The 22026-nt window shown below is 36.4% G+C and overlaps 1 protein-coding gene across 1 annotated transcript in view; it reads left to right on the top strand.

Moving 5' to 3' along the window:
- The window catches only part of LOC149799235 (uncharacterized), a 99810-nt gene that overhangs the window by 66362 nt on the left and 11422 nt on the right, over positions 1 to 22026 (top strand). The window contains exons 2-6 of the mRNA XM_089958513.1: positions 17165 to 17366; positions 19584 to 19765; positions 20220 to 20351; positions 20824 to 20909; positions 21304 to 21424. Of these exons, the coding sequence (XP_089814639.1) occupies positions 17165 to 17366; positions 19584 to 19765; positions 20220 to 20351; positions 20824 to 20909; positions 21304 to 21424 (723 nt within the window). The remainder of the gene's footprint in view (positions 1 to 17164; positions 17367 to 19583; positions 19766 to 20219; positions 20352 to 20823; positions 20910 to 21303; positions 21425 to 22026) is intronic.

Genomic DNA, 22026 nt, shown 5'->3' with positions numbered 1-22026 from the left:
TCCGAATTTTCTTCACAGCATGATGTTGTTTCCAATATTCGACAATGCAGAATTGTGAACATTCTTCAGCTTGATAGTGTACATGTGACTTCCGTGTCGGCAGCTACAGATTAAAACTGCTCGTTTCGAAAATTGTTCCAATAGGTTAAGACTATTTAGATACAAGTTATATTTGATATAGTTCATTCATTTCATGAAGACATTTTATCCCTTAAGATTGGTTGCATTTTGAAACGGATTTAGGTTAAACCTTTGTGGTTCAAATGCCTTTTTCTTATTTGCACATCAGATGCTTGCTTTGTATTATTTGTTGTCACGAAAAGAGCTAGAATGAACGAATATCGACTGCCTTCTGGAATAAAAATAAAAATATTTATTTGTAAGGGTAATTGGTAATTTTAAGACAAAGTTATTGATATCATTCATGCGATTTATTTTAGCTGGCAGAGTTAAGAAGACTGCCACAAAATTTCATTACCAAAGCTTAGATATGCGCCAAGTGGTAGATATAACAGTCAAATAGTTGCTAGATATTAATTTGTTTGAACGTAATTGTCAGACGAGATAATTAACCAAGTGGTCAGGCGTAGATAATATTCGAGCGTTAGGCGTTGCATGTCATTGTTATTTTTATTTTAGAGTGGGATTTGTATTTACATTATATATAAAAACATTGGCAATGTTGACCCGTATTACTAACTATTTCGCCAAACAATTTAATTTTACTTGTTCACCGTGTATCGATTCCTGCATGGATGGTTCAACGTGTAGCGCTCTGACTTTATTGGCTGTGTATGATTCATGCATATATCGTTCAACGTCTAGCTCTCTGACTTTGTTGGCCGTGTATCACGTTGAACCATCCATGCAGGAATCGATACACGGCCAACAAACATGGCTAAAAACATCAGGAGATGAGCCCCAGTGCGCGGATCTAACGCCCACCGATTACTCCATCAAGTCGTTCCATCGCCACTCTCGCGGAGGTGGAATTGCTCTCATCGCAAAGAACTCGATGATAAAACCTCTTAACCATACCACAACCTTCAATTTCTACCACACATCGTTTGAACTTGTCCAAACAACACTCTCACTGGACAAAGGTTAGTCCATATTTTCTGTCTCTACCTCCTCTTAGTAGAACAAACAAGCTGACTGAATCTATCTTTTTGGAACAGTTTTCAGAATCTCACGAAATTCGATAGGTGGCAATGCAATTATTCTTGGAGATTTCAACTTCACTTTGACTGTCTTGGAAACCCATACACATCGAAACTCCTAGAGTCATTTCATGCTTGCAACCGCAAACAGTCCGTTAACCAACCCACCCATACATAGGGTCAAATTTTAGACATGATTCTTCATAGATCTGATATTAATATTCTACGGTCTTCCCTGGTATCCCACGAACTTGCATCAGATCACCTCTGCATTATATGTCATCTTGACATACCAGTCCCTAACCATCCACCTTTATTTGCTGCTAAGAGAAACCTCCGTATTTGGTAAATAGAACCAAACTAGTGCACGACATTCAAACAAACCTAACAATTTGCTTACCTCCTACAGCAGAACAACTCGATAACTGCCTGCGTTCATTGCTTGACAAACATGCCCCAGCAACAGAACGCAGAGTATCAATTCAAAAGTGTTCTCCGTGGTATAGCAGTGTTATGGACCAACTTCACACTGCTAAAAGATACCGTCGTAAAGCTGAGAGGCTTTGGCTTTCCACTCACTATTCATAAGCAAATATATGAAGCTGCTAATAAGAACTTCACAAACGTAGCTCATGCACTGAAATCCTTCCACTACAGTACCAAGGGAACAGTAAGCAGCATTTGAACCTGTCTCTATGGATTTAGTACGTACAATTGTGATGAAGAGTGCACTACAGTCATGTAAACTTTATCCAATTCCAACGTCACTACTGCTTGAGTGCTTAGATCCAAATATTGCCTTATCTAACTGATGCTATTAATACCTCTCTCTCTCATATGGGGAATTCCCATCAATTTTCAAATCTGCCATTGTAAAGCCTTTGCTGAAGACACCAACACTCAGCCATAACGATTTAAAGAACTACCGCCCAGTTTCTAATCTCCCATCAATATAAAAAATATCATAGAAAAAGTTGTTATATCGCAACTTGTATCTCATTTGAATTCAATCTTTTTATCAATGTACAGTCTGCATATCGCCATTGCCACAGTACTGAAACTACTCACCTGAAAGTAGTTAATGACCTTCTCTCTGCTTTGGTTAGCAAAAAGATTACAGTCCTCACCCTCCTTGATTTGTCTGCAGCATTCGATGCAATAGACCATGATGTATTACTTTACCGTCTCCAGCATGTATTTGACATTCATGGTACAGCCTTACTGTGGTTGAGGTCCTGCTTGGTCAACAGGACACAAATTGTGTCCGCAAATGTAATACACTCCAGCGCAGTTGATCTGTGTTATGGTGTTCCACAGGGGTCTGTTCTTGGACCCGTTTTCTTCATTCTTTACACTCAGTCGCTCTTAAGTGTCATAGATCATCATCCAGTGTCTCACCAATTGTACGCTGATGACACCCAAATATACAAATCCAGCTACTCAACTGAAGTTGATGATACCATCCCAGGTATAGAGAGGTGCATGTTTGATGTGAAATCATGGATGACATGTAACAAGCTTCAGCTGAATAGCCCATTTCATGCAGACTTCGGTGAACTTCGTAATTTTCTCGAAATTTTGATCATGTGGCGGGTGGTCAGCTGACCGTAATAGTCACGCGATAGGTGGTGGGCAAAATATGGCTAAATATTCAGCATCAACTTCTGTAACTACTTCAACATCGTTTATCGAGTTGAAAAATGCATATTCAACAGCGATGCTAAGGCAGACATTGACGAAATTTAATATTGGAACCATCCTGTCTTATTTTATGGAAACCAGGGCGGATTTCAAACCCATACGAGAGAGTAACTTTGAACTGTTTACATCTGGACATGTACATGTAAGTAAGGAATAGGTGTCGAAGTAAATTTAATCCTGACCATCAAAGAGCGAGTTGTTCAAACTATTTCTGTGCATCCGAAACATTACTATAATAAAATGCTTTTCATATGAGTTTTATCAGATTTTTTTTTAAAGTCTTTGGATAATTTACATATAAATTTCAATCATTTAATTAATTTTATTTCTGAAATATTTCTAAACAACAATGGACGCCATTTTGTTATGTACATGTACCCAGCAGCGCTTGATTGGCTGGATTATAAAGTAACTCGGGAGGTTATTCGGATAATTACGGAGCAACTCGGTTAAATTCGGTAGAAATGGGCTATGATGACAAAGCTGAAGCCATTCTGATCACAACACAAAGACTTTCTCATTCACATCCTTTACGTCAAACAATAAATATTAACAACACCAACATTACATTCACACAGTCAGTACGAAACCTAGGTGTTACTCGAGATAGTACTCTTACGTTGCACCAACATATCATGAACATATGCAGGACTGCATATCTTGAGCTGAGACGCCTCAGCTCCATTCGCAAATATCTTTCAGTTGATGCCACTAAAACACTTGTGTGTTCATTAGTACTTTCAAGACTGGACTCATTTCAGTCTGGTGTGTCTCAATATCTACTCCAGAATCTTCAAAAAGTTCAAAACACAGCTGCTAGTATCATCTTTAGAGTACCACGATCAGAGCACACTTTCTCCCTGCTCCGTTCCCTACATTGTCTATCCATTCGATCCAGAATCAAACACCTTTTTTTTTGTCTTTGCTACGTTTTACTGACGGACTCTAATCCAACATACCTATCCGACCTCACCAATATGTACACACCGGCAAGTTACTTACGCTCCTCTTCCGACAGTTGTATACTCATTTTTTCCCACTATGAAAACAAAGTCATACGGACAGCGTTCTTTTGCATACCAGGGCCCAGCAACGTGGAACGAATTGCCCACTGAACGTAGACACAAAGACACAGTGATCTCATTCAAAAGTGCTCTTAAAACTCACATATTTCGACTGCAAGAACAAACTTAAAGACCTAATTAATGTTTCCTACCTTAAATATTTTGAGCATGTTTTATGTTTTCTAATTTAATGGGTTTTTTTTTGTAATCATTATGTATGTTTTCATGTTTTAGATGTTGTCTAATGTTGTAAAGCGCTTAGAGCTTCTAAAGATTAGGCGCTATACAGTCATTATTATTATTATTATTATTATTATTATTGTTGTTGTTGTTGTTGTTGTTGTTGTCGATTCCTTCATGAATGGTTCTACGTATAGAGGTGTGATTTTGTTGGCCGTGTATCGATTCCTGCATGGATGGTTCTACGTGTAGCGGTCTGACGTCTCCTTCTTACATTCGTATGTTTTTGTCCATTTCTATATCGTCTTATCAGCAAAACAATGAATTAATTAATTAGTTTGTTATCATTGCCAGTGGTTATAGGATAACACCAACGTAACTTGTGTTAACCTTTTAATACGTTTCTAGAATATTAGAAAACTAACTTGTGTTAGCCTTTTCATTCGCGTTTTATTGTGCTGCCCGGTGGTGTTTTCTTTGACTTTGATTTCGTAGTATTGACAAGGCCTTCCTTGGAACATTTGTTATTTAACCAAGTTCCTTTTTGTATATTTCTTTTTTTTTCTTTTCGCAAATATGCAAATATTGTAACTTCGTGTTTCAATACATTTTAACTGGATACGTATCTAAATTTGAAAGATGTGACTCGATATGCAGTCAGTTGAAATACACATCTACGTTGACTTCAGTTCTTGCGACGCTATCTATATATTTTTTTTAAAAATATTCGATTGTACTCGAAATTAGATAGAAATCTTAGCTAAACGTCCTAATATTTTTAACGAAAAAGTGAAAAGAAAAACTTGATGTTGCTCGTTTTATCTTGATGGGACACACGATATATGCACTTTACCGTTCTGAAATCGGCATACGCTGAAGGCACCATCGACGCACTTCGTTACAAATACTGAAAAAGCCTTTCAGCGCTTTTTAGTCGACTGTGTATAAATTGGTACACTTGAACAGCCTGGGTCACAGACGGTGCATTTTAACATAACTCGTAACTCGTAACAGGCCAAGTTAATGTTGCAAGCAGGCCGCATTCTTTCCATTTCTGCTGAGAGGCAGATCATATCCGCAGGAGTGAGTTACCGTATGTACCTCCTAAATAGCTGATCTAACTGTAAACAGCATAGACCCCGATCTGCATTTTCTTAAATAATGTGTCAGAAATCGGGGTCTATGTTTTGTTTTATCTACTGATTACTTCTAACCAACTGCATGGACCCATATCTGCTACCAGACTTATCCATGCTACTAAAACGTTTAAGCTAAAAGAGGTTTCATCTTCAGTGTGTACACGAGACTGATAATACAATAGCAAGACTTTTGTTTAAAAAAACACTCGACTTTCTGAACTTCGCCCATGAAGGACAGAATCATATTAATTTTGTTGTATCTTCTGTCTAAAATGGTGGAGAATAATATAGGTTTTAAATTTGTCCTTATTGTTTCTGACAGATTGTTCTCAAATCGCCAAACAATTATTTTTCAATATGTACCTTACACAAGAAATAAAGACAACTAATTGTCCTGCATTGTGTGTTGACAGAAATTTCTGAAGTATTGTAATTGTGTACGTTTATCCGATTAAAATCGCAGGACATTTTGAGGTCAAAATGGTGAACGATACAATCTTCTTAACATATTATTTAATTTTCGCACCCGACGACGTGCTAGTAGACGGAACGGGAGGGGTAATTTTCTTTCAAACCAGAGCCAGGATATCGTTCTTTTCACTCAAGAGATTTTTTTCTCTTCAAGTAATAAAATGGACTGAATTAATTCTTTTTTTTTATATCTACAATGACACCAAAAGCTTTTCATGCCATATTGGCTTGAGACATTTTTTAAAAATTTTAATTTAAAGTTTTTACATTTTTTTTAAAATCACACCAGTTACCCCACCCTCTCGAAAATTCTATGGTTCTTCAGTTAACTGTCTTAATTTGAGTTATCTTGAACCTCTAATTATCTTGAACCTCTAATTATCTTGAACCTCTAATTATCTTTAACCTCTAGCAAACCACAACTTATCTTTTAGAGAGAATGTTTTGTTCATTTACGCGGGTGATTAAGTGTCCCAAAAGGTGTGAACGTCACGAGGCAAATTATACATAGGTTTTCATTTGTAATATATTTTGACTAGTACTACAGGCAAATTTACATAATATAGCTAGTAATATACAATGTGTTCGATTTGTAATATAACTAATAATATACAATGTTTTCGGTTCTGTTGATCAACTTACAACACTATACAATTGAAATTGATTGTATTTGTCAGGGAGGGACTAATAGGTACTATGAAAATGATAAACATGACAAATTAATTTTTACCTTTACTTTAGCAAGTTCTCTTTTTAGACGATGGAAAGCGAATTGAATGACTGATAATACTGATGACCTCTAAGCTTGCCAAATAGTCCTATTTACATAAAAGCAATACTAATACAGGCTAACGTACACGCCTGCCTGCACGAAGATGTGGTTCGCGGAGGTAGTAGGGAATCCAACTAGCATTTTATTCACACTTACTGCATGATGATGTTGTTGTTGTTGTAGGGTTTAGCGCCATTTTTCAGCACACGATAGGCTATACATGGCGGCCAGTATTAATGGTGGAGGAAGAACCCGGGAAATCACCGTTACGGATCACTGCCATCTCACCTCTGTCTGCGTCGGTTCGAGTCTCGGATTCGGCCAATGTGGTTATGTGAGAAAGCTTGCCAGTAGCTTCTCGTAGGTCGGTGGTTCTTTCTGGGTTTCTTTCCGGGTTCTTCCTCCATCATTAATACTGGCCGCCATGTATAGACTATCATGTGCTGAAAAATGGCGTTAAACCCTTCAACAACAACAACAACGCCATTTTCAGCGTATGCCATACATGACGGTCAGTATATTAGGTGGAGGACGAACCCAGGAAAACACCGGAACGACCACGGACCCAATGGAAAGTATTGACAAGCTTTCTCACATACCCACAGACTCGAACTCAGTCAGATATACGTGCTATGTTAGAGTGATTTGTACAGGCTAATCCGTTAGACTACCCACCAACCTGGGGCCCATTCTAGACTTGGAAAAAATCTTATGCATCCTAGATTGTCGTCGAAGTTACCTCTAAAAGTCATCCCATTAAATTTCCCAGCATGCAAATCCCTCTGCCAATGTCAAGTATCTGTTAAAATGGGTTGATGATAATAACTGGTACCCTAAATCACTTTCATATGTATGACCTTGAACCTTGCCCGTTCCAATAAATTTAAGTTAGACTACTTTGCAGCGTTTAGATGTGTACATGAACAGTTCATACTATTGATTTTGTCTTTGTTTTATGTATGTGTTGTTTATTATGTCTTTCATGACTAAAATATAACCTGGGGGGGGGGGGGGGACAACGAAATAATAACGGCCTTCTTTCATTTTGCTTCGACCTAGCTCAAGTGTTTCGTTGTTTCTTGAAAAATAAGAAAACGCGAAGTTTTCTATTTGTGTGCTTTATTATCTCCAAGGCCATTAAAAGATTTATTTATTAAAGACACCTACATCAACCAACACGAAAAGGCTAACCTATACAAGACAAAAATTAAAGCAAACAATAGGCTAATTTTTAAGGAGCGGTAAAACGTGTTGTTTTCCCTACAACCAGTCTCAGTACAGTTTTTGTCAGGCATTTCGGATTTGCATATGTTAGTGAAAAAATCCCATGAACTGTCATTAGATATAAAATTACCGTAAGTTATCGGCACTCATATGCACTTTCCAATCTTACCTACTGCAAAATTTCCCCTACCACTCCGGTGGCCTAGTGGTTAGAGCGTCCGCCTCGGATGCGTTAGGTCGTGGGTTCAATCCCCAACCGAGTCTTACCAAAGACTTATAAAAAAAAATGGTACTAACAGCTGCCTCGCTAGGCGCTCAGCATTAAAAGGTTAGTATTAGGACTGGTCGGACTGGTGTCAAGATAATGTGATTGGGTGGGACATCATGCTATATGTCTGCGGCATGATGCCCCAGTGCTAGACATCACTATAAACTGCCACACTGCAGGCATCGTAGCGATATGACTGAATATTTTTTAAAGCTACGTTAAAAATCCAAATCACGCGCAAAACGTTCCACACAAAAGTAGCATGTCAATATTATAATCGCCTGGTACTCATGTGACTAATGTTGTATTAAATATGCCTTCACCACAAGCAGGTAGGTTGATTATCATGGGAATGTTAAAATTGTCCATGTCATAAACATTTATATCTTCATTACGGAATTTTCGACTAGGAAGCTTCCATCATTATAATGATCAGTCAATGCGCAAAATAGCGGTCCCTATATTTAGAACTTTAGTTATCTTTATAGGATCATTACTGGACAAGTAAAGAGAAGTAAAAAGAACAACAAAAAATGCTTTATTATTATCAATATGGTAAGTAAAAAGACATAAGCCATGTGTTTCTGGTCACCATAACTCATACGAATTATAGTCCTTGGGTCTGATTGGGCCATCATGGCACTACAATGTTACAAATTCTTGAAGAGAAATTTGACGGTGGTCACCATATGTAGTGGTCAGCTATTAAGTGTTATGAATGTAGGTCAAAATATGTTTCGAGGTGAAATCGGGGTGGAGGGGGGAGGTGGTGCTTCTCCCTTTGCTCCTATATGCGGGCGTCAACGAATCTGAGCTATATATACATATCAGACATGTCAGACATGTCAGAATACAATAAATATAGGGCTTTACCACTTGAGTATAATTATTATAAATATTTTAGCGTCCAGTCGAGAGCTTTAAGAAGAAAATAGCATGGAAATGTACTACATTATAGAGATGAGATGTTTAATTAGCTGTTACAGATGTAAGAGTTGGGCGTTGGTATATCAATCAATCAATCAAGTGTTCGCCTTGATATGTTTTAGATGCGAGCATCATACTGGAGTAGCTACAAGTTAATCAGACTGACCTGTACGTGTCCAGGCACGAAGTGAAAAAGTAAAAACGACATATGAGACTGGCAAAAGTGCCTGATACCAAGCTAGACAATTAAAAATGGTTGATATAATATAGAATTTACACTAATTCCGATCTCCACGTGGCAGGAATATCGTGATTCATTACAATCATTGGACTAAGTAGTCAATGAGTTCCGATCATTTGATTAATTAGTCAACGATTTACAATCATTGTACCGAGTAGTCAACGAGTCATTATCACTGGACCGAGTAGTCAACGAGTCATTATCACTGGACCGAGTAGTGAACGAGTCCTATTATTATGAAGCAGGAGCTCATTTATCCACGTTGAAAAAGAACAATATTTTTAATTAGTTTCCTAGTAATTCATTAAGGCAAATATAATTGTTTCTAACTTAAGATCAATTTTGAAAGACTCCTCACTCTCTCTATCTCTCTCTCTCTTATTTATATATATATATATATATATATATATATATATATATATATATATATACGCACACCTATGTGTGTGTATTTTTGTGTATGTGTCTGTGTGTGTGTTCCTGTTATTTCTATAGAAGATTACTGTACTCTGCCTGTTCATGGCATCTGAAACACGTTTTGTGTTACAAGATGTGAAGTTTGAAAATGAGCACACAACGAAAGCGTTCGTCTTAAATTAATTACGTTAATTTTAATGCATATTTCTCGTATTATCCTGTTGATGTATACGCTACCACCCAGGAAATATATAATGTCTGGTTCTTTGTTTGTTTAAACTTTCGTATTCTCTAAAATATATTTTCTCCTTTCCTGAGAGTAGTAGACAAATCATGCTAGATAAAAACTCGCATATCCGGTGCACAATTTATTAGTTAGTGTATGAGGCGCCGTAGCGGACAAAAGCTTGTCCATTCAGAACATTGCCGTTGAAATTTTAATGTCATATGTCCAAAATTCCAGTTTCATGTGTTGTGTCAGAAATGCTTGTCCTTAAAGTTCCATTTTCTAGGCCGAGTTTTTAGATTGTATTTGTTGAATTAAACAGTAGTGGTTGAAATTTATATTTTCTATGTCGAGGTTTTAGATTGTGTCGTTTAATTAACACGACGGTAGTTGAAATTTCAATGTCATACGTCGATAATTCCTAATTTACATATTGGTTCAAAGAGTTTATGTTGAAAGTTCCATTTCATATGTTGAGTATTTAGATTTCGTCTATTGAATTACACGGCGCTGATTGAAAATTCGATGTCCAGTGTCGAGTTTGTAGATTGTATATCTGAAATTTTAATGTCATATGTCGAGAGTTTCAATTTAACTTGTTGAATCACATTGATTGTGCTGAACGTTACATTTCGTATGTTGAGTTTTTAGATTGTATCTGTTGAATTACACAGCGGTGGTTGGACATTTTATTGTGCTTGTCAGAATTGTTATTTTTATATGGTGAAATGATGTGTTGGTGTTAAAAGTAACATTACACAATGTCCACTTTAACAATTCAAAATAATATCGAGTATTATGATACATCATTCGTGTATTCAATTATGAGGCGCCATTACATTTCATACATTTGTAGTTTGAAAGTTACCACTCACATGTCGAAAATTACTATGAATTTCTTCGCTAGACATCGCTCTCGTGAACCGACCGTGTTATTTTTAAACAAGGAGACAGCTTCTCGTTGCTGTGAAATTCAACAGATGAAAAATAAATACTCGCCATATGAAATGGAACTTTCATCACAAACAGTTACATATAACGTGTGAATTAGGGATTCTCGACATATAATATTGAAATTGCAACCACCGCTGTGTACTTCAAAATATACACTGTAAAACGTCGACATAGGAAATAGAACTTTAAACCACCACTGTATAATTCAACGTATAAAATCTAAAATCTCGATCAAGGAAATGAAACGTTAAGGACATGCAATTTGATCCAACTCGTGAATTTGGATTTCTCGACATACGACATCGAAATTTCAACTGCAACTTTCTCATTGGACCAGCTTTTGTCCCCTATGGCGCCTCATAGTTAGTGTATGTTAGCCAAGGTCGAGGAACTCCTTGTTCTGTTAGCCTTTAGTCGCGAAATGTCTTGTTGTCATGACGACGATGAGATACATGTCTTCTCCGTGACATTACATCACTGAAAGTGCTCAATGCATTTTTATGAGCTTTATCGCTCGGTCTTGGCAGTTATGGATTGAGATTCAGATACGGGAAGGCTTGTCACGCAAGGCTATTTACGTACATTAAAAGAGGAATGAAACGGCAGCAGCCGTTCAAAAATATTATGGAAAGGAATTCGCCGTATTTTGTTGTTTCTACGATATTGATTTCTTTATTTCCTAAGACGTAGTCTATGACGAGATTGCATAAAAACAACATGCAGCAACAGTAGTTTTACAGAACAACAATGGCATGAAAGCAAAATTTTCGTTGATGTTTGTAAAGGCAACATAAGACAAAGGCAAACTGAAGTACACATTGGATAAATTTCAACAACAGTGTGCTGAATTGCTTTAAAGAAATGTATTCATTTGAAATTTTAGAAGACATAGCTCACCGTCTGTACTCGATTGTAAGTCGAGTCTCACCGTCTGTACTCGATTATAAGTCGAGTCAAACTGCAAACAACAAAACAACAAAGATTCTGATATGTTGTTGCATAATGCACCTGCAGTTCTGAGTCTATATTATTTATTCTACTGATTACCGTACAGACACAGATCTGCCGGTACATTATGCGACTACAGACCTGGGTCTGTGCAGTTTGCAGTTGGTACTCGTCCTATAAGCGAGTATATAATGTATCTACATTGAGATACACACCCGTATGGACTGCATTACAGGTGAAAACTTCTTGTTGTATACTAAAGTCATCACTGGTGCACAGTTGCTTCTTTAAACCATAAAGGTGATTTTAAAAAGTATATACATTCATATCAAGATAGTTTTCACGTATATTCCCCAAAATTTTATTTTGTAAAAACAATCCTCTTTAAATGATGAGATGTTCAATGCGATATTATTCACTAATGGGAATGCACTGTATTGTTTAGAAGATATATCTCGAGACTTGAGTTAATGAACTGTACCGGTTACAAGATAGATCTCGAGACGAACTAATGAAAATGAACTATACTGTTACAAGATACATCTCGAGACTTGAATTAATGAACTGAACCGGTTACAAGATACATTTCGAGACTTGAATTAATGAACTGTACCGGTTACAAGATACATCTCGAGACCAATCAATGAACTGTACCAGTTACAAGATACACGTAGAGACGAACTAACGAACTGTACCGGTTACAAGATATATCTCGAGACCAATCAATGAACTGTACCGGTTACAATATACATGTAGAGACGAACTAATGAACTGTACCGGTTACAAGATAAATCTCTAGTCTTGTACTAATAAACTGTACCGGTTACAAGATACATCTCGAGACGAACTAATGAAAATGAAATGTACTGGTTACAAGATACATGTAGAGACTTAAACTAATGGACTATAGCGGTTACAAGATACATCTCGAGACGAATTAATGAACTGTACCGGTTACAAGATACATGTTGAGACTTGAAATAATGAACTTTACCGGTTCCAAGATACATCTCGAGATTTTAACTAATGAACTGTATTTACTAAGGGCATCAAGACTTGCATTTGACCTACATCTCCCCAGTTATCCATTCATTAAAACTAGTATACTCTGATCAGACAATTTATATGTTTACAGTTCCAATATCTGCTCCAGCGATGCGAACAATAATATAACGAGCATTATGCCCTCGTCTGCTTTAATCAGACAAGTAAAAAAATGTTGCACTACGGGGAGTTCAGTACCATTAGATGACAGGAAACATTATACATTCCCAGTGGAATTCATCTTCCCCGAAAAGTAAATCATATTTGAAACGCTTCTGACATTCGAATGTCGTTCGCCAGATATTGCCCACACAACAGGAAGGATTCAGTCCAATCAGTAGAAATTGAATGCATTTTTATTATAACCTTCACAGACGAATGCATGGTTCTTTGAACACATTGACTCGTGTCAAGTCTCCTCAAAGAATATTTTTGCGGCTTTCATTTGATGAAAAACTTCATTATCGAGATTTGCTGACGCAGCAGTTTTCATATTGAGAGCACTTGTACCTAAGGAAACTTCAAATAAAGATAGAATATATAGCAAAATACAAAATTTCCCTCAAACTCAAATGTAATAACTACATTTTACTTTTCTGATTCAGATAAGAACTTCTCGGGCAAAGAACCATTACGAATCCATTAGATCTTACCATATTTATCCGCGTTTGAGATAGGTCCAACTGTAAAAAGCATACAGCCTTATCTTACATCTTATAATGACCTTGCAGAGCAATGTCTATTTTGTTTGTTCTACTCATTAATCATAAAAAATTGCGTAGATCCATGTACACAGGTCCAATATACATGTCATATGTCATACCCATTAGTCGTTACAAACAATATAGAGCCAGATAATAATGTTGCTTGTTCTACTGATTAGACCTAACAAGCCGCATAGACCCAGATCTGCTGATACACTATTTAGTGGTAAATTTTGATTTTTGGTTCTAGTCCCATCGTCCTTTTTTGGCTCCAGATCTGCTGGCTCACTATACAGTGTCAGGCCACGGTCTATATTTTCGTATTCTCTTAATTAGTCCTTACAAACTGAATATAATCAGATATGTTGGTACATTATGCTTTGACAGTTCAGGGTCTACGCTGTTGTTTCCCTGATTAGTCATTTTCAAACTTTATAGACCCAGGTCTAATAATGGATTATGAAAGGGAATATCAGGGTATAAATTGTTCGTTTTACTGATTAGTCGTAAAAATCGGTGTACCTCCAAGTCTGCAGGACCATTATGGGACGGTATGTCTTGTAGATTTGGAATTTAATTTTCTGCCTATCGAAATTAAGTATTGATTGACTCAGAATGCTGTCTTAATTGACTGCCGATGTTTAACGATTTTAAAAGTCAGAATTGATCTATCTCGCTCATTTTACCAAAGGGAAGGTTTAAATACGGGCATTTGGTGTAGTAGACCGTGATTAAATCGATACTTTAAAGCACCTTTAGATCACATGATTGAAATATTGCACTTTATCGGCAAGGGCAGTGGATATAAATTATATGACACATAACTTGGACGAAATTCTCAATCAATAGAAGCATCATATTATTTCCCAAAACGCGGACACATCCTGTCTATTTTATGGATTCGATATGGAAATGCAATTTGTGTAAAATCATTGTGCAAATTTAGTATGAATTAAACATCGTACACATGCCATTTTATTGACCACACAGCTGTTAGTTTAATTTCGATGCGAGAAATGGCAAGTTACATTCTGAAGAAAAGAAAGGAAAATAAAACAAATGACAGAAAGCACTAAAACTCTGAGTATTTTAGCATCGAGAAATATTTTTATAAAGTCAGTGACACTCCCTTCATCAATATAATGTGTGTGTTATAAAGAAGCTAATGTAAATTAACGGTTGACATTGTTCCACATACCAAGCGACAAATCCTTTTAGTTCAAAGAGAAAACCCGTTAGTTCATCATTCTTGCTCATCAAGTTATGCTAACAATTTATTTATTTATCTATTTGTACCTGATACAATAAAAATATTAAAACAAACGAAACAAACCAACACAATCTGGGAATCAGACGATTTCCACCTTTGACTATGCATCCATTATTGCATGGCGTGTTTTTCGTCTGGTCGTATTGATCCAACTGAAAGTGTGCAATCAATATTTCTGCTTGCTTTTAGTCAGACAGTTGATATTCCAAAATAAAGAAAATACAGATTGTGTTTCAGTGCCATTAGACACCAGTTAGGTCAATGAAAACGTCTCGCCTTGGTCTTGCTGGTTTTGACTCCTTTTTTGTTGTTGATGCCAGTATATTTGGTGGAGGAAGAACTCGCGAAGACCCGGGGAGAAACAATCGACCCACTGGAAACTACTGGCAAGCTTTCTCACACACCTACATTGGTCAAGGGGAGACATCATGACATTTTCCCCCTTTAATTAACATGAATATACCATATAATATATCGTTTAAAGGATTTTGTTACAATATCTATAGAGATAAAGCTGTTTCAAAATTGCAGGACATAATTAATAATTATCCAATAAAGCTTAATTTGAATTTTTTCTTCTTCACAAAATCAATGAGATCAAAGGGCATGTAAGGATAGTATAGAACAAAACATATATAATTCTGTATTCATAATTGTTATGTAGGTTCATGTCATCTTACTGCTATGGAGCCTTTTGGGTCATGAAGCTCATGTAATGTTGCTTTCTATTTATTTTGGTAATTTGTTTCGCCCATTGTATCTTTTTGTTATAACATTTCATTCGTCTTCCTCTGATACGAGTCTTATAGCTTCGACTCACTGACATAGACTCAAATTAATCATAAGCGGACGAGCATCGGGCTAAATACGAAAATTAGATTTGCATATCGAAAATAGGCGTTGAAAAAAATATTTCGGGACGTTTCACCAACTCTGAAATTCTTACACTTTATTATTTTCTAGGAAATGTCGAAAAAATTTAAGACATTTTAGTTTCCATATCCATAAACTCTTGCCGGGATTATTATTAGTCATTACATGTAATCGAATAATTGTCACGTCATTGAGATTATTATGACAAATTAACAATAAATAGGCACGAAGGTATTTCACTGTGGCCACTGGGTCATGACGTCATATAATTTGGAACATTCTTGTCTCTTGACGACGCGAGTCGAATAACGTCCCAGAAAGAGACTAAGAAAGAACTGTAGTGAGACTTCGCAAATTGATAAGTATTGGAGGAACATCTGGGTACCGGAGAACAGATTCTTTTAAAATGATAGGTGTTAAAAATAACAGTAAACAAAATTTCAACTTTTAATTGAATACTTGCATTTTTAATTTTCTTAATGTTATTCCCTGAACTTTGTAACGATACAATTAAAATCATCCGGTTTCATCTAAGTTAAAATTTTTGGTTTCATTGCTGCTAGCGATGAAATGTCATCAATCATTGTGACGTCGATGAAGTTGTTATGACGTATTAGCAATTATGGACTTGAAGGCAGTTCAAACTGCCATTATTTACATCTTAGATTTTTCATTTTTTTTTTGTAAAGAGAGCCAAATGTTTATACCCAATGCAAGCTCATTGAATAAATTCAACCTATTGCTCGCGAAGGCTCGCAAACAACTTTTTCAGTTTATTTATTACATTTTATTTTAACTGAGAACTCTGCATTCGAGTTATCAGTGGTCTCAAACTATACATGAGTTGGAAAAATCAGAACGAAACGTCGTTGAAAAACGTATTTACCAGCATACAAGATAAGATGATGACCATTTGAAGTTCAATAATTCAATTTTTAATATCAGAGTTAATGTGCAAACTATACTCTCAGGTGCCTCGAATATATTTATATTTAGACAATTATGAGGAATCAACAAATCATATGTGTGGACCCATTTAAAGGCGATAAATACCTTTTGTTACGGGCACAAAGATTTAAGAAACACAAATTATATTTTGGAACTCTTGGACATAGTTTCATAACATAAGCTAGAGAGAAGTTTCTTACATTTTTATTTCGTTCCAAATATTTTAACATCATTTGAAATTGTACTTTTTTCTGAACACATCTTATTCAAATCTATGTATTAAGCTGTCATCGTCATAAGATATTTATATGGCGTACGTGATGAAGACATCTTTTTACGTCATCAAAACGAGTTTCCGATTGCATTTTGTTCATATCACTATGCATATATGGAGACACATTTACATAGGTTGTGCTATTATAAGAATATGTCATTAAGACAACATACATATATACATTTTGCTAATATCTTTCAACACGTTGTAACTCGTCACGTTGATGTCAAAGACGGACATCGTATATAATGCAGAAATATCTCATCTAGATGATGACGGTTAAATACTTCCAAGTAAATCATCTGTATAATCTGAGATATTTTATTAATCATATACATTTTTGTTTTTAAAATCAACAGTGGTGTTGGTGACTGGTGCCAGTGGTTACATTGCTAATCACATCATCAAACAACTTCAGGAAGAAGGGTACAGGGTCAGAGGAACGCTACGAAGTCTGCAAGATGAAGATAAAGTCAAGCGTCTGAATGAGTTATGCCCAGACGCTGCACACAAATTGGAGCTCATAGAAGCAGACTTGACGAAACCAGATTCATGGGAGCCGTGAGTATATGAAAAGGCTGAAAAACGTCATCTGTAATGGTGATAATATTTGCAATAAAGTATTTTCCTGGTTGTAAGGGATAATAGTAATACTTAAGATTTATGTGCAAACTACAACAACCACCATCACTACTACCACATAAATAAGGCGAAACTTAAGGATACTTAAAGGGCGCTATACATATGTTATGAACTTCTGAGAGACTGGCGTGTGCAAGGTGAAGTTGTTTAAATTTGTAACATGCACAGTTGAGAGAAGTTTGATATACATGTATGTTATGTTCATGTGCTGTGACTGAAACTCTTTTGGATATTGTACTTGAGGAACTTGTATTTGATCCCAGCACACGAGTAACTAAAAAATGGCTCCTTCCTTGTGTTTAAAATCAGCCTAAACTAGTCGAAAGTAAACTATCTTTAGCAGTTATCGAAACAGGGAAAATGAATTTTACCGGGCTAGACAATACCAGCTACTGAAAGTGCAATCAATGAATTACCAAATATATAAAATGTTAAAAGGTTATCGGCTGTTTGTTTTACTATTTCCATCAGATGTCCAGAAAGTGAAAAATTAAAGCTAGGCTACATTCTCTATAATCCATACAACACGCATCAATCATACACAAAAAATGAGAACTAAATTTCGCTGACCCATACCTAAGATATACAAGGTCGTTTTTGTAAAAAAAAAATTGCTAATATAACCAGTGAGGAAAACCGGGGTAATTCCTTTTCTTAAAAGATCGAACCGTATGCAAAATACGAAACTGTAGAACACCACCTTAGATGACTGTATATTTTAATTCATTTATTTTTTGTTGTTTTTGTTTTGTTATGTTTAACACTATTTTCAGCATACGATAGCCTATATATGGCGGCCATTATGACTGGTGGAGGAAGAACCCAGTAAGAACCACCGACACACGGGAAGCCACTGGCAAGCTTCTTTAATTCCCATATCGGCCAAGCCCGAGACTCTAACCCACGCGGACAGAAATTAGATGTCAGTGGTCGGTAAAGGCGATCTCTTTAAACCACTTGGCTTACCGGAGGCCCCTATGAATTTTTCGAAAATTTTGACTCCGATAAGTAAATTAAAGATTGTACCTTTCCTACCTGATTATTTCAGCACAATTACTTATCTCCGCCGTTCATATGTTCCTCAGGAATTGGTTAAAATATCATCAGCCATAAAAATTCCACCACAGCAAGATCAACCCGGGAAGCGAGATAAATCTATATACAAAAGAATGAGTCTATCTTTGTTCTATTCCCACGATATATTCCAGTCTCAAGTTGTTACATCATATTAGAAAGATATGTGATAATGCCATCGCGGACATAGGTTTATAAATATAAACGCAGCCAGATTCATGAATGTGTCCTTGCCACGACTTTGGTTACAAAATACAGATGTTTGTAAATTATCGGATAATTCAAAACCTAGCAACAAACAAGGAAGCAAACAAAATCAAAGCCGAAAAACATTACTTGCATTATGTCACAATGATATTAAATATGTCTGTTCAAAAAGTAGACTACGTCCATTACACAGAAGACTGAAATCTAATTTCCGTTGGCACTTTAAATAACCAATTTATAATTGTTCAGTTTTATCAGATGGCTAAAGTCCTAAGCGTGAAATGTTAAAACACAGTCTCTAACAATTACATATATCTTAGTTACATTATCTATTGTTCTCATAGCTCTAACGGTATCACCATGGCACCGGTTGATATGGGATATACAGTTGTACTAAGAGGGATATAAAACTAGGTTTTAATAATGCTTTAATGCAATCTCTCTCTCTCTCTCTCTCTCTCTCTCTCTCTCTCTCTCTCTCAAATTGTCTTCTTCTATATATATAACAACACAAGTGCAACCTATGTCCATTCCCGCCTAATATCCAGCTGCCCCTTCCGTTCTATCTAATTTCGTATATATAGTAGCTTGTCTGTCTGCCTAAATAAATACAAACTTACCAAACCATTTGCAATGCATGTATACATACAGAAATACATACTTCTTGCGTATCTAACTAACTACCAATCTTACTAATTTTGATCCTACCTACCTATCAATTCCTCTATCTGGCTACCTACAAACATATTGCCTCAATAATGTCGTTTAACTCGACCCACACACTTTCCTAACTACCTTCTAGGTCTATTGGTCTACGTACCTATAAACCCACCTTGTCAATCCTTTGTTTTAAAGAGCTGTGAAGGACGTGGAGTATGTGATTCATGTGGCAAGCCCGTTCCCACATCAGCAGCCCAAGGATGAGAATGAAGTGATCCAGACGGCTGTGGACGGGACACAGGCGATTCTTAAGGCCTGTATGGCAGCCAAGTCTATCAAAAGGGTGGTCATGACAAGCTCCTCCGTGGCTGTTGGCTGTAAGCTTGTTTCTCTTTTTTTTATAGAGCAAATCAGACGTTTCTTGTTACACTAAGCAAAATAGAACAAAGACCTCCATGACACGACTTGTAAAGTTTTTTAATATTATAGACCTCTCTTGTTTGCAATTAATTAAACATTTAATGGATTAATTCCTCTCTGTCTGTTTGTCTGTCTGTCTCTGTCTGTATGTCTCTTTGTCTGTCTGTCTGTCTCTCTGTCTGTCTCTCTCTGTCTCTCTCTCTCTCTCTCTCACACACACACACACACACACACACACACACTTGCATAATTAAAATCAGTTGTCGAAACTTTTTCCTAACTTTAACATTTCTTCAGAACGTAGGTGAATCAACGAATAAGAAACATAATTATATCACTTGAGGGAGAAAACTAGAGTGGACAAATCGAAATTCGTGATGTCTGATCATATGATATCTTTTTCATTGGTAGATGGTGCAGGGCACGATCCTAACAAAGTCTTCAATGAGGAAGATTGGACGGATCCAGAAAAACTGGATGCCTACGGCAAGAGCAAAACAATGGCTGAGAAGGCAGCATGGGACTATGTAAAGGAACTCCCAGGTGAGATCTGTTTAATATTTAAATCTGATGGATGCATATATGAGTGGAGGGAGAAAAATAACCCTACTACATCCAGTATATTAGACAGCCCAGACAACAGAAGCATGTAATCTTTAAAGCAGAGCAAATTAAAAAAGTCTTGAGAAATAGACAAAGACAAAATTTCCTTATATGCCGTAAACGAGGACGGAGGAATAAGTAGGCGTTTGGGTTTAAAATAAATCTGCTAATATTAAAGCCATTCAAATTATATCTCCTTAAGAAGATCGAAAACAAAAACAAATATTCTTTAATTATGCATTTAAATATACTACCTTTTGCCCAATATTCAGAGAACAATGTAGGCATCCATTTTTGTTTTACATCTTTACATGGTTGTTTTTCTTTCGTGACCCATACAGCTATTTGTGTGATTGTACCGTGGGTATCGTGAATCTGATTATACACTACATCACCTTTCACAATCTTTCAGACGAAGATAAGATCGAGCTGGCAGTCATTAATCCAGGTTACGTTATGGGGCCCGCAGTAAATGGTACACAATGTTCCAGCATGGAGGTGAGGTTATTTCATACGAAGTTTGTGCTGACTTTTCTAATTGTTTGTGGGCAAATATCAAAGACTCGTTGTCATATTATCAATATCAAATATGATCTCTGAGTAAAACAAAACAATATCGTCTAGATCAACATATCAAGTCATTCAGAATTTATTATACGAACTAGATGAAATACAGACAACATTTATTTTGTTAATTACTAAAATATATTCTAATTAATTGCTTTTTATACGTAGTTCAGAACTGTACGGGAGCAAATTCCTGCGATCAAAATTCAATAACTCCAGCAGGAGACGTTCGTGAGAAAGTCTCCCGATTTACAACGTCCTAATCGCTTCGAAAAACGAAGGAAGTCATTGAGTAAATCCATATTTTGATGATCCTTATTTGCAGGTCATCAAGAGATTAATGGAGAGGAGTATGCCTTTTGTGCCAAAGTTAAACTTCGCCATTGTTGACGTAAGAGACGTGGCAGCTGCGCATATCAAAGCCATGACCTTACCAGAGGCGTCAGGTAAGAAAGGAGGCGATTGTACTTTTGGAAAATTCGTAACATGAACAGCGTAGTCCCTCACGTGCAAATGTTAATAATGGCAATGCACTAATTGTCTACAGCGTTTGTCAATGCTAAACGCTTTTTTAAAAAATAAGATCAGTATATTAAGTTTTTTTTTGTATACCTTTTAGCTCTAATGGTCATAGCACAGAAGAGTTTTTGGGATGGTCGTTCGTGTGTGGCCCATTTGTCAGTTAGCACCAATTTATTTCCATTCTTTATCCTAAACTACTTGGAAGATTGCCATGAAACTTTACAAACTCATTCATCCCATAGCCTCGTCGCTTCTAAATGAAACTGGCTCCGCTCGCAAGTTAAATATTGCGAACACATCAGCCATCTTGAAATTTTCTCTATCGATACTCCTTTTGGTTGGATGGTCAAATTTCACAAAAAGACAGCTTATTACGTATACTTTGTCTTCATTGAAAATGGTTCATATCCGATGGCCAGCATAGCCTCGAAGGCAATCATCGTAAAAAATCCTATTGTCGTCTTTTTCCTGAACGGAAATTCATATTGGCATAGGATTTTCATCAGAAGGTTTCTTATCATGTCTG

The sequence above is a fragment of the Sinohyriopsis cumingii genome, chromosome 5, assembly GCF_028554795.1.
Source record: "Sinohyriopsis cumingii isolate HCF-2022 chromosome 5, ASM2855479v2, whole genome shotgun sequence".
Classification (NCBI taxonomy): domain Eukaryota; kingdom Metazoa; phylum Mollusca; class Bivalvia; order Unionida; family Unionidae; genus Sinohyriopsis; species Sinohyriopsis cumingii.
The sequence above is the reverse complement of the archived record's forward strand: the minus strand, read 5'-3'. Positions and strand labels throughout refer to the sequence as shown.